This window comes from Carcharhinus amblyrhynchos, chromosome 16 (assembly GCF_965287045.1).
Source record: "Carcharhinus amblyrhynchos chromosome 16, sCarAmb.v2.hapA, whole genome shotgun sequence".
In the NCBI taxonomy this organism is placed as follows: Eukaryota; Metazoa; Chordata; class Chondrichthyes; order Carcharhiniformes; family Carcharhinidae; genus Carcharhinus; species Carcharhinus amblyrhynchos.
The window spans coordinates 44,821,235-44,833,219 of record NC_137339.1 but is presented as its reverse complement, the minus strand read 5'-3'; the positions used below and the strand labels follow the sequence as shown (position 1 = coordinate 44,833,219).

Sequence of the window (11,985 nt, the reverse complement as noted above, 5' to 3'; positions counted from 1 at the left end):
ACACTGGGAGAACTCCCTGCTCTTTGAATAATGCCAGGGGTTCCATTATGTGCTCAAGAAGTAAGGGTGTTATCGCTGAGTTAAGGCTGTGGACTGGGAAAGTAAAGGATGAAACAAAACCAGAAAATACTGTAAACTCTTAGCAGGTCTGACAACATTTATAGAGAGAGAATAGAGTGAACATTTTGAGTCAGGATAACCCTTTGTCAGAGCTGTGAAGGATGAGTTTGATGATTTCAACAAATTCAAGGTTTCAAAATTTCTTCTCCAGTGTGGTGAGCTTGACTGCAAAGTGCCTGATCCTCAATGAAATAAAGCAATATGCAAACATTTAGAAATCTTTATTACAAAATACACGTGCAACATAATTTATACAATTATTTATCTCTAACCGATGTGTCAATGTTTCCATACTGTAATACCAACCAAGTAACTGAACATTTAACGCATTGCCAGGGTCAGAACTCAAGAAGATACACACACACTGATTCGTTGTATTTAAGCTCTAATCAACGCGTATTTACTTCCTCTATGGTGAAAGCATGCATCGGGTTTCACTTTGCAATTCTCAGTGATGCCCCAAGTGCAGAACCACAAACTCTATACTTTCTCCAAATTATCTTACAGTACAACTCCAGCCCCAGATAGAGGTTACTGTCCACTATTGACAGCTTGCAGTTGTTTTGATATCATTTTTGCTGAACTGTTCAGTGTTGTATGGCAGATTGGGATACCTTTCAAACTTTGAGAACTGGCAGATGTTATCTGAAAATATAGATAAAAATCTGAATTAAATATATCCAAAAATATATTTATTAAAAACATAATTGCAAGTGGTTTACAATGTTTTACATATCTGCAGTTCTCATTTTTTTTTTGCGGGACAGTGGAAAGAATGGAAAACAATATTGCAGTATCTATCTGATTCTGAGCTGCTCCCATACACCACCTCATGCGCTACTCAAGCACAGTACAGAGAACCTCAGAGTGGGTTGGGTTGGTTCACAACCCAATCGTGAAATGACTCACAATTATAGTCAAACACCATTAACTCTTATTTAAAATTGCAATTGAATTGACCTCAGAATGATTAAGCTAAAAGCTGCATAAATAAAACACAGGGCTTTATTTTCTAGTGACTTCTGCTAAAAATCATGTTTCTCCAATTAAGTTTCTACTCCATAGCTCTGAAACAACTCTCATCAAAATCAAAGTATTGGGGTGGAATTCTCCCGAAAAGATCTAAGTGCCTAATTCTCGTAAAAACTGGGGTAAATCCCGCTACTTTATTTGGTGGGACTTTCAAAATGAATCTTCTACACTCTGGCATCACAGAATGCACTCGTGTGAATCATGATAAAAACCTGGGGGTGGGACCTATTCCCACTGGAGAGGCCGGCAGCAGAGCACTGAATGGGCCTCTGCACATGCACTGATCTGTCATAGCAAAGATCAGCGCATACACAGTAGCCCTGCACTACTGGTGTCCCAACTGCTGGCCAGCCCTTCAATCTTGCTTCGCTGGCCACGCGAAGCTCTCGCCCCCACCCCCACCCCTCCCCCGCAGGCAGTCCCAATCTCGCTGAGCCCCACTCTCCCTCCTACACCTCTTCTGTCACTGATCCTGAATGCAAAGTGCCAGCAGGACCCCTCACAACTGCCCCCAGAGGCTCTGCCCCCACAGCACTACCTGATGCTCAGTGGGAAGTGCCAAGATGTTCCTTGGGCAGTGCCAGGGTCAGGCTGGCACTGCCAAGTTGGAAATGTTTAGAGGGCACCCCCTTCTTACCCCCAACCTTCTAGAATGCCTCCACGGCTTCCCTTCTTTCTAGTAGGGTTTCCAGTAGTAGCTCCTCATTAGTGGGCAGCTATTGTAAACCCCACTGGAGTGAAACACACCTGGCACGAGGGTGGGGAAAGAGAGGCTAGTGGGCCCGCAGACTACAGTCCCGGGTCCACTAACCATACTGAAATGCTCATTTAAATACTTCAATCAACTTTGCACCAGAAATCAGATGACACCAGAAATCCGGTGGTGAAAAACTTGCCCCTGCTTCTGTCTCTCGCAGTGCAATGGGCCGGCAGAATATAACATAGAACTTAGAACATAACAGCGCAGAACAGGCCCTTAGGCCCACGATGTTGCGCCGACCAGTTAAAAAACAATGACCCTCTAACCTAAACCAAACCCTTTCCATCCATAAACCTATCCACGGATCTCTTAAATGCCCCCAAACTAGGCGCATTTACAACTGCAGCAGGCAGGGCATTCCAATCCCTCACCACCCTCTGGGTAAAGAACCTACCCCTGACATCCGTCCTATAACGACCACCCCTTAATTTAAAGCTATGCCCCCTCGTGCTAGCTTTCTCCATCTGAGGAAAAAGGCTATCACTGTCCACCCTATCCAAACCTCTAATCATCTTATATGTTTCAATAAAGTCCCCTCGCAGCCGCCTTCTTTCTAACGAGAACAACTTCAAATCCCTCAGTCTCTCCTCATAGGACCTCCCCTCCATACCAGGCAACATCCTGGTAAACCTCCTCTGCACCCTCTCCAAAGCCTCCACATCCTTCCTATAATGTGGGAACGAGAACTGCACACAATACTCCAAGTGCGGACGCACCAGAGTTTTTTACAGTTGCAACATGACGCTGCGGCTCCTAAATTCAATCCCCCTACAAATAAACGCCAAGACACCGTATGCCTTCCTAATAACCCTATCTACTTGATTCCCAACTTTCAGGGATCTATGTACACATACACCTAGATCCCTCTGTTCATCCACACTATTCAGAGTCCTACCGTTAGCCCTATACTCTACACATCTATTATTCCTGCCAAACTGAATTACCTCACACTTTTCCGCATTAAACTCCATCCTCCACCTCTCGGCCCAGCTCTGCAACTTGTCCAAGTCTCCCTGTAGACTAAGACACCCTTCCTCACTATCTACCACACCTCTGACTTTGGTGTCATCAGCAAATTTACTAATCCACCCAGCTATACCCTCATCCAGATCATTTATAAAAATTACAAACAGCAGTGGCCCCAAAACAGATCCTTGAGGCACACCACTCGTAACTGAACTCCATGTCGAATACTTACCATCAACCACCACCCTCTGTCTCCTATCCGCCAGCCAATTCCTAATCCAATTTCCTAAATCACCCTCAATCCCATACATCTGCAATTTCTGCAGAAGGCTTCCATGGTGAACCTTATCAAACGCCTTACTAAAGTCCATATATACCACGTCAACTGCCTTACCCCCATCCACCTCTTTGGTCACTTCCTCAAAAAACTCAATAAGGTTAGTAAGGCACGACCTACCCTCCACAAAACCATGCTGACTATCTCTAATCATTTCATTACACTCCAAATAACTATAAATCCTATCCCTAATAATTTTTTCTAAAACCTTGCCCACAACAGAAGTAAGACTCACCGGTCTATAATTCCTGGGGAAGTCTCTGTTCCCCTTCTTAAACAATGGGACAACAGTCGCTAACCTCCAATCTTCTGGCACTATACCGGTGACCAACGACAACCTGAAGATCAGAGCCAGAGGCTGTGCAATCTTCTCCCTTGCCTCCCAGAGAATCCTAGGGTAAATCCCGTCCAGCCCAGGGGACTTATCTATTTTCAAACCCTCAAGAATAACTAGCACATCCTCCTTAACAACTGCAATACTGTCCAGTTTACAACCTTGTAACCCAGTGTTCTCCACAGCTACATTTATGTCCCCCTGCGTGAACACCGAAGAGAAATATTGGTTCAATGCCTCTCCAATCTCTTCTGCATAGAGTCAGTGTCATTACAGGACAGGAGGCCATTCAGACCAAAGCACAGTTACAGCATTCTTCTCATCTGTCGATTGCCTTTGACACCATTATCCACACCATCCTCCTCCAAAATATCTCATTCTGTCTTTAAGATGGGTGGGACTGCTTACAATTGATTACATTCTTATCTATCCAGTGTCAGAAAAATCACTTGCAATGGCTTCTCTTTCCAATCTTGTATTGTTACCACTGGAGTCCCTCAAGGATCTGTCCTAGGCCCCTTGCTACTTCTCAACTACATGCTGCACGGGCAACAACAGCAAACAATAGGAATGCTCTGTGCAAGCATTTCAAAACTTCCAAATTCAATGCTACGGTAAGATAAAGAATAGGATTAGCAATAACCACTCTTGCATCTTATTGTGGTTGTGTTGTCAGTTCTACACGGGTAGATGCAGTTTTAGATGCACTAATTGTTGCAATGTAAAAACTCTCTTTATAAAATGATCATTGTTTAAAAGGCTTCGTATTGAACTCAAGAAGGTTGGTCTTCAATGTTCCTGCAATATTCTCAGTTGTATTAATAAAGTAGTTTCGTAAAGAGACACAGACTGCATTCCATTCTGATTTTGAAGACACCAATCTCTGATTTACAGAAACCATTGTGCAAATTTTGCTTGCAATTCAGAATTTTGCAAAAATGTGACAATTTCTCAAATGTCCATTGTACATTAGAACTATTTCTGAAAAACCAGTTATTCACTTACTTGCACAGATATATAGTCTCCCGTTCCAACAGGCGCAAGCATTCTAGATGACCAGTCACATGGTACCTCCACATTGGGAAAAATTACTTTAATATTACCATCACTTCTTCCACACAATTCCAGCTTAGACCGTTTACTGGCCTGGGAATATGTAACAACATGAAATAATTGGTCATTGGTTTCTGTATTATTGGTTTTAAACTATAATACAAAACCCAAGAGATTTACAAATGTAGAATACCAGTCATATATTACAAGTTACAAATTCAATAGCGAAGTATTGTATTTTCTGAAATGCTTAGGGCAAACATTTAAAATAAAACAAAACTAAAATCAACTCAATTGTTGTAAGGTTTATGGAACATCACAGGCTATCCTGTGACTACTGATTATTTATAAAGGAAGGAAACACCCAAGGGTAGCATTTGGCATTTTTAAACATTCATTCAAGGGATGTGGGCTTCATTAATTAGGCTAGCATTTAGTGCCTGGAGTTTAGAAGAGTAAGAGGCAACTTGATTGAAACATAAGTTCCTGAGGGGTCATTACTCTGTGGATGTGGACAGGATGTTTACTCTTGTGGAAGAATCTAGAACTAGGGGTCACTGACTAAAAATAAGGAGCAATGCTTAGATTCTCTCTTGTGTGATGTGAATGTTATTTGCCACTCATCTGCCCAAGCCTGGACATTGTCCAAGTCTTGTTTCATTTAGATATGAATTGCTTCAGTATCTGAGGAGGTGTAAACGATGAACACTGTGCAATCATCAGCAAACATCCCCACTCTTGATCTTTTGAAGGAAGGAAGGTAACTGATGAAGCAACAGCTAAAGATGGTTGGGCCTGGGGCACTACCTTGAGAAACTCCTGTAGTGTTGTCCTAGTGTTGTGATGACTGACTTCCAACCACCACAACCATCTTCCTTTGTGCTAGGTGCGACTCCAGCAAGTGGAGAGTTTTCCCCCATTTCCCAGTGACTCCAGTCTTGCTAGCGCTCCTTCATGCCATACTCAGTTAAATGTGACCTTGATGTCAAGAGCAGTCACTCTCACTTCTTTTGTGGAGTTCAGCCCTTTTGTCCATGTTTGAACCAAGACTATAATGAGGTCAGGAGCCAAATGACTATGGCACAGCACAAACTGAGCATCCATGGGCAAGTTATTGCTAAGTAAGTGTTGCTTGATAGCACTATTGATGACACCTTCCATCAATTTATTAATGATTGAGAATAGACTGTCAGGGGGCCAGGTTGAATATGACTTTTCTGTGTGCAGGACATGCCTGGGTAATCTTCCACATTGCCAAGTAGATGCCAGGGTTGTAGCTGTACTGGAACAGCTTGGCTAGGGGGTGCAGCAAGTTCTGAAGGACAAGTCTTCAGTACTAGTGTCGAAATATTGTCAGGGATCATAGTCTTTGTTGTAACCAGTGCCTTCAACTGTTTCTTGAATTCATGTGAAATAAATCAAAGATGGGCATCTCTGACGCTGGGATCTTCCAAAGAAGACAGAGCTGGACCATCCATTTGGCACACGTGGCTGAAGATTGCACCAAACGCTTCAGCTTTATCTTCATAGAAGAATTTACTGTAAATTCATATGATCTTGCATTTTTGAACATATCAACTTAAACAAAGACTATCCAATGCCAGTCAAAAGCAATATCCATTAATAGTTTGTAGCTTCATTACAAATAGAAACTTCAAAGTAACATGCAAGTCACTATGAAGCTACCCTGCCACAGTCCAAATTTGTGCAGATTAGGTGGAATGGTCATGGCAAATGCATGGGGTTATGAGACAGGGAGTGGTTAGGGAGGGGGAGAGGGTGTGGATGGACCTGGGCAAGATGCAGTCTTGGCGGGTTGATGCAGACTCAATGGGCTGAATGGCTTCCTTCTGCACTATAGGAATTCAATGGGGGAAAAAAAAATCTCCGTACCTTGAACTAGCCCTGAAAATCAGAACATAAATTCAAAATGGCAGATTTCCAGAATACCACCGTTGGACATTTGGCAAATAGTGGAAATTTCTCACTCTTGTAAAGTGAAACTGCAGCCCCTTCCAAAAAAGTTTAATCTTTAACCTTTTTTAGTTTGGAAACAGTTATCCAGCTGAAATACTGTTTTTTCTTTCCACAGATGCTGCCTAACTTGCTGAATATTTCCAGCTTTTATTGCGAGACATAAATTTGAGCATAGTGTATCATACATGAAATGCAAATTTATGCATCATTTTTAGTAATGTCATTGATATAAATGCGAAATTGAAAACAAGTTCTGCATAAAGTTGCAACTATTCATCAAACCTAACATAACCAATTAGTACTAGCAAAGACTTTATGATTGACCTTTATTGATCTTCTGACAGCAATACTGTCCATTGATCAGAACATTCTGATCAAGAACATGTTACTATTTCAACATTTGTTGATTATTTCTTTTTCTCAAGAAATAAAACTCACAGTTCAAACAGCTTTAATATTCCTACATACCCCTTCCACAAGCACAAGTTGCTCAGTTCCAATAAGCTCAGAGTTGAGTTTAGCTGCCTCTTCTCGGAACACAGTGATGAGTTCCTCTAAACGATGCTGCTTCACAACTGCAGGAACGTTGTCCTGTAGTCTATGATAGGAGTGTGTTTTCTGGAAAAAAACAATTTTACTATAACACTTTATTTTTGCGCTAATGTCTGGCAGTAAAGAGGATCCCTAGTAAATTAAGAGGTCAAGATGAAGAAAACAAATATAATGAAGTATACAACAAACTAACTGCTTCTCTTAGAAAACCTCTTAGTGTTGGCTGTAAATTTGGCAGACAACAATATGATGGAATGGAAAATGATCCATCTGTGTGCAACTAAACTACCTGAAGTCTTAATAGCAGTTAATCCAATTCTTCACAATCATCTGAATTATAAAATCAAAATCAAACTCACATCGTGACAACTTCATTTTCTCAGAAGTTAGGTTATGAATAATTAATGAAAGCTATGACTTTCTAAATTACCTGGTTTAACCATTAAGTGGCAAGTTATGGTGGTATGTTGTACTGAGGTAAAAGAACAAGAAAGTCAGACATCTTAGAAAAAGTCAGTTTGGGGATCTGCTTGTGAGATAGGACACAGCTACAGGATGATCCAAACATAGGTATAGGTATTATGTATCCCTAAGTTACCTAATTTTTGTAAATAGGCTATGTTCTAACAGAGGTGAATAAATAGCTTTCAAACAAGAAGAATGGTAGTAATGAGATCATGGGATCACAAAAATACAATGTTCAGCCATCACCATCTCTTCCAAATATATCCTTCAGGTCAATCTGGATAGCTCACCTTTAAAAAGTCTCACAACACCAGGTTAAAGTCCAACAGGTTTATTTGGTAGCACCAGCTACAAGTTTTCAGAGCACTGCCCCTTCATCAGGTGAGTGGGAGTTGTGTTCATAAACAGGGCATAGAAACCCAATTTACAAGATAATGGTTGGAATGTGAATCTTTACAGGTAATCAAGTCTTAAAGGTACAGACTATGTGAGTGGAGAGAGGGTTAAGTACAGGTTAAATAAATGTGTATTGTCTCCAACCAGGACAGCAAGTGAGATTTTTGCAAGCCCAGACAAGTCGTGGGGATTATAGATAGTGTGACATAATCCAAGATCCCGGTTGAGGCCATCCCCGTGTGTGTGGAGTTTGGCTATAAGTTTCTGCTCAGCAATTCTGTGTTGTTGTGTGTCGTGAAGGCCACCTTGAAGAATACTTTCCCAAAGATCAGAGGTTGAATGCACGTGACTGCTGAAGTGTTCCCCAACAGGAAGGGAACATTGGTGATTGTCGAGCGGTGTTCATTCATCCGTTGTCGTAGCATCTGCATGGTCTCCCCAACGTGCCATGTCTCGGGACATCCTTTCCTGCAGAATATCAGATAGACAACTTTGGCCGAGTTGCAAGAGTATGAACCGTGTACCTGGTGGATGATGTTCTCATGTGAGATGATGGCATCTGTGTTGATGATCTGGCACATCTTGCAGAGGTTGCTGTGGAAGGGTTGTGTGGTGTCATGGTCTTGTTGGCGTTCAGCTTCTGATCTTCGGGTAAATGTTCTGCAAGGCGGCCTTCATGACACACGACGATGCAGAATCGCTGAGCAGAAACTTACAGCCAAGTTCCACACACAAGGGCTGCCTCAACCAGGATTTTGGGTTCTTGTCATACTATCTGTAGTATGTAACCCCCACGACTTGCCCAGGCTTGCAAGATCTCACTAACTGTCCTGGCTGGAGACAATACACATCTTGTTAATTTGTGCTTAACCCTCTCTCCACTTACTTGTCTGTACCTTTAAGACTCATTACCAGTAAAAACTCACATTCCAACCTTTATCTTGTAAATTGAGTGTGTGTCTTTACATGCCCTGTTTGTGAACACAACTCCCACTCACCTGATAAAGGACCAGTGCTCCAAAAGCTTGTGGTTTGTGCTACTAAATAAACCTGTTGGACTTCAGCCTGGTGCTGTGAGACTTCTTACCGTGCTTACCCCAGTCCAGCGCCGGCATCTCCACATCATAGCTCACCTTTCTCATGCTATAGGCAAAAAGGTATCCCATGTTAAATCGGACTTGTCTAAGAAGAGAAATGGTCTGCAGATGATCATCCTCGGTCTCATCACAAAATCCAGCAATGAAGTCACTACTTAAGCTGACACCTGTTTCAGAAAGACATTCATAGAAAAATGCAAATGACATGGTAACCAAGTAAATCAACAACAATAAATTCAAAAGCAAGTGGCTTCAGAATTTTGCAGGCGGCCATAGAACTCTAACACTATATGAACAATTGGCTTCAATTGGATCAGACCCAACATCCACCAACACTTAAATACTTTACAGCCCATCATCACTCAGTACAATAAGTGGACCTAATCCTGTCCATACACTGATTCAAATCTCAGCTCTTAAACTTCCCGTCCTGTACTGTGGATGTTTTTCACTCTCACCTTCCTGCATTTTATTGCTTCTCAAGCCCCGCCCCAAATTCAGCAACAATTGGTCACTTCCCCTTAAAGATTCCTCCTACTGATCAGCACTTCCTACAAGTGGCTGAATTTCCAGTTCTATCCCACTCACTGTCTGACAATTTCCCCCACATCCTAACCTCCAACTCTCACTGTCTCCAGTCACTCCCCTGCCATGATAAGCATACCTCATTTAATTTTTCCTTTTTACAAAAACCTCCTCTCCATCAAACTGCATTTCCCAACAATATTTCCCCACCCAAAGGTATCTCTCCTCTCCAATAACTAGATTCCTTATCACAACTTCTCTGCTTCCATTTTCTGAATCCATTAATTGTGACCATGTCAGCATCATTCACATCCCAAGAACAGTTAAGAGTCAATTAAGCTATAAACCATTTCTAATATTCCAGATAAAAATGTCCAGTGTTTGACAGCTGAGCTCAACAATTTTTCGCCTTTGATTGCAGTCTACAAAAAACAAACAATTGATTTTTCAACTACCACATTAAATAAAAAACTACTATATACTAATGATTGGACCACAAAAGCCTGCCTGTGACTATCAGACAAATTCTATCTTAACCTTACTTCTTTAAAAAAGCAAATGTTATCCTGTAGATCTGCAGTCATATAAATTAAAACTATTTCCATTCTAAAGTATAATGGAACTCCATCACAGATACTGACACGTCTCTGCTTTTAGCAAAGAAAATAAAGAGCTTTTAATATATAAACCAAAGGTAATAATGGAATACAGCATTACTGTTAGGAAATCATGAAGGTGAAGTTACCTGGGATGATCCTGCGTATATGTTCAACTAGTTCTAGGTATGCTTCTCTAGTATACCTGCAATGAAAACAGACAATTAAGAAACATAGTCCATCAATCAATAAAATTGACATTTAGCACATTTAAATGTAGAAAAGGAACTTCAGACAAATGAAAATCCATAGATTAGCAAATAGATGACTGCAGGCATGACCAAATATCTAGAATAGAATTTAATTCCCTCCCCTGTAGTGACATAAGAACAGCCTGCTCCGTCATTCAGTAAGATCATGGCTGATCTTTTTATGGATTCAGCTCCACTTACCCGCCTGCTCACCATAATCCTTAATTCCTTTACTGTTCAAAAATTTAACTATCCTTGACTTAAAAACATCTAATGGGGTAGCCTCAACTGCTTCACTGGGCAGGGAATTCCACAGATTCACAACTCTTTGTGTGAAGAAGTTCCCTCTCAACTCAGTCCTAAATCTCTTCCCCTTATTTTGAGGCTATGCCTCCTAGTTTCACCCACTAGTGGAAACAGCTTCCCTGCTTCTAATTTATCTATTCCCTTTATAATCTTATATGTTTCTATAAGATCTCCCCTCATTCTTCTGAATTCCAATGAGTATAGCCCCAGTCGACTCCATCTCTTGTCATAAACCAACCCTCTCATCTCCGAAATCAACCTTGTGAATCTCCTCTGCACCCCCTCCAGTGCCAGTATATCCTTTCTCAAGTAAGGAGAATAAAACTGCACACAGTACTCCAGGTGTGGCCTCACCAGCACGTTATACAGCTGCAACATAATCTCGCTGTTTTTAAACTCCAACCCTCTAGCAATGAAGGACAAAATTCCATTTGCCTTCTTAATTACCTGCTGCATTTGCAAACCAACTCCTTAAGATTCCTGCACAAGGACACTCAGGTCCCTCTGCAAAGCAGCACGTTGCAATTTTTTTTTACCATTTAAATAATAGTCCATTTTGCGGTTATTCCTACCAAAATGGATGACCTCACATTTACCAACATTGTACTCCATCTGCCAGACCCTCACGCACTCAGTTAGATTATCTATTCCCTTTGCAGACTTTCAGTGTCCTCTGCACACTTCACTCTTCCACCCATCTTAGTGTCATCTGTGAATTTTGACACTATACTTAGTCCCCAACTCCGAATCATCTAGGTAAACCGTAAACAATTGCGGACCCAACACTGATCCCTGAGGCAAACCACTAGTCACTGATCGCTAAACAGGAAAACATCCATTTAACTCCACTCTTTGCTTTTTGTTAGTTAACCAATCCTCTATCCAAGCTAATACATTACCCGCAATACTGTGCACCTTTATCATATGTAGCAGTCTTTGATATGGCTCCTTGTCAAATGCCTTCTGGAAATCCAGACATACCACGTTCCATAGGTTCTCCATTGTCCACTGCATATGTAATGTTCTCAAAGAATTCCACCAAATTAGTCAAACATGACCCTCCCTTCATGAACCCATGCTGCATCTTACCAGTGGGACAATTTATATCTAGATGTCTCACTATTTCTTTCTTGATGATAGATTCAAGCATATTCCCTATTACAGAAGTTAAGCTAACTGGCCTATAGTTACCTGTCTTTGTTTATCTCATTTTTTAAA

The 11,985-nt window shown here is 41.3% G+C and overlaps 1 protein-coding gene across 2 annotated transcripts in view; it reads right to left on the bottom strand.

Annotated features, from left to right (window-relative positions):
• Window positions 1–326: 326 nt before the first annotated feature.
• Window positions 327–11,985, bottom strand: part of cdk5rap1 (CDK5 regulatory subunit associated protein 1) — a 28,069-nt gene continuing 16,410 nt past the window's right edge. For both annotated transcript variants that reach the window (XM_080205047.1, XM_080205046.1), the window contains 5 exons: window positions 10,360–10,415; window positions 9,126–9,256; window positions 7,048–7,197; window positions 4,555–4,695; window positions 327–765 (listed from right to left, as the gene is read on the bottom strand). In XM_080205047.1, coding sequence (XP_080061173.1) covers window positions 652–765; window positions 4,555–4,695; window positions 7,048–7,197; window positions 9,126–9,256; window positions 10,360–10,415 — 592 coding nt within the window. In that variant the 3' untranslated portion in view covers window positions 327–651. The remainder of the gene's footprint in view (window positions 766–4,554; window positions 4,696–7,047; window positions 7,198–9,125; window positions 9,257–10,359; window positions 10,416–11,985) is intronic.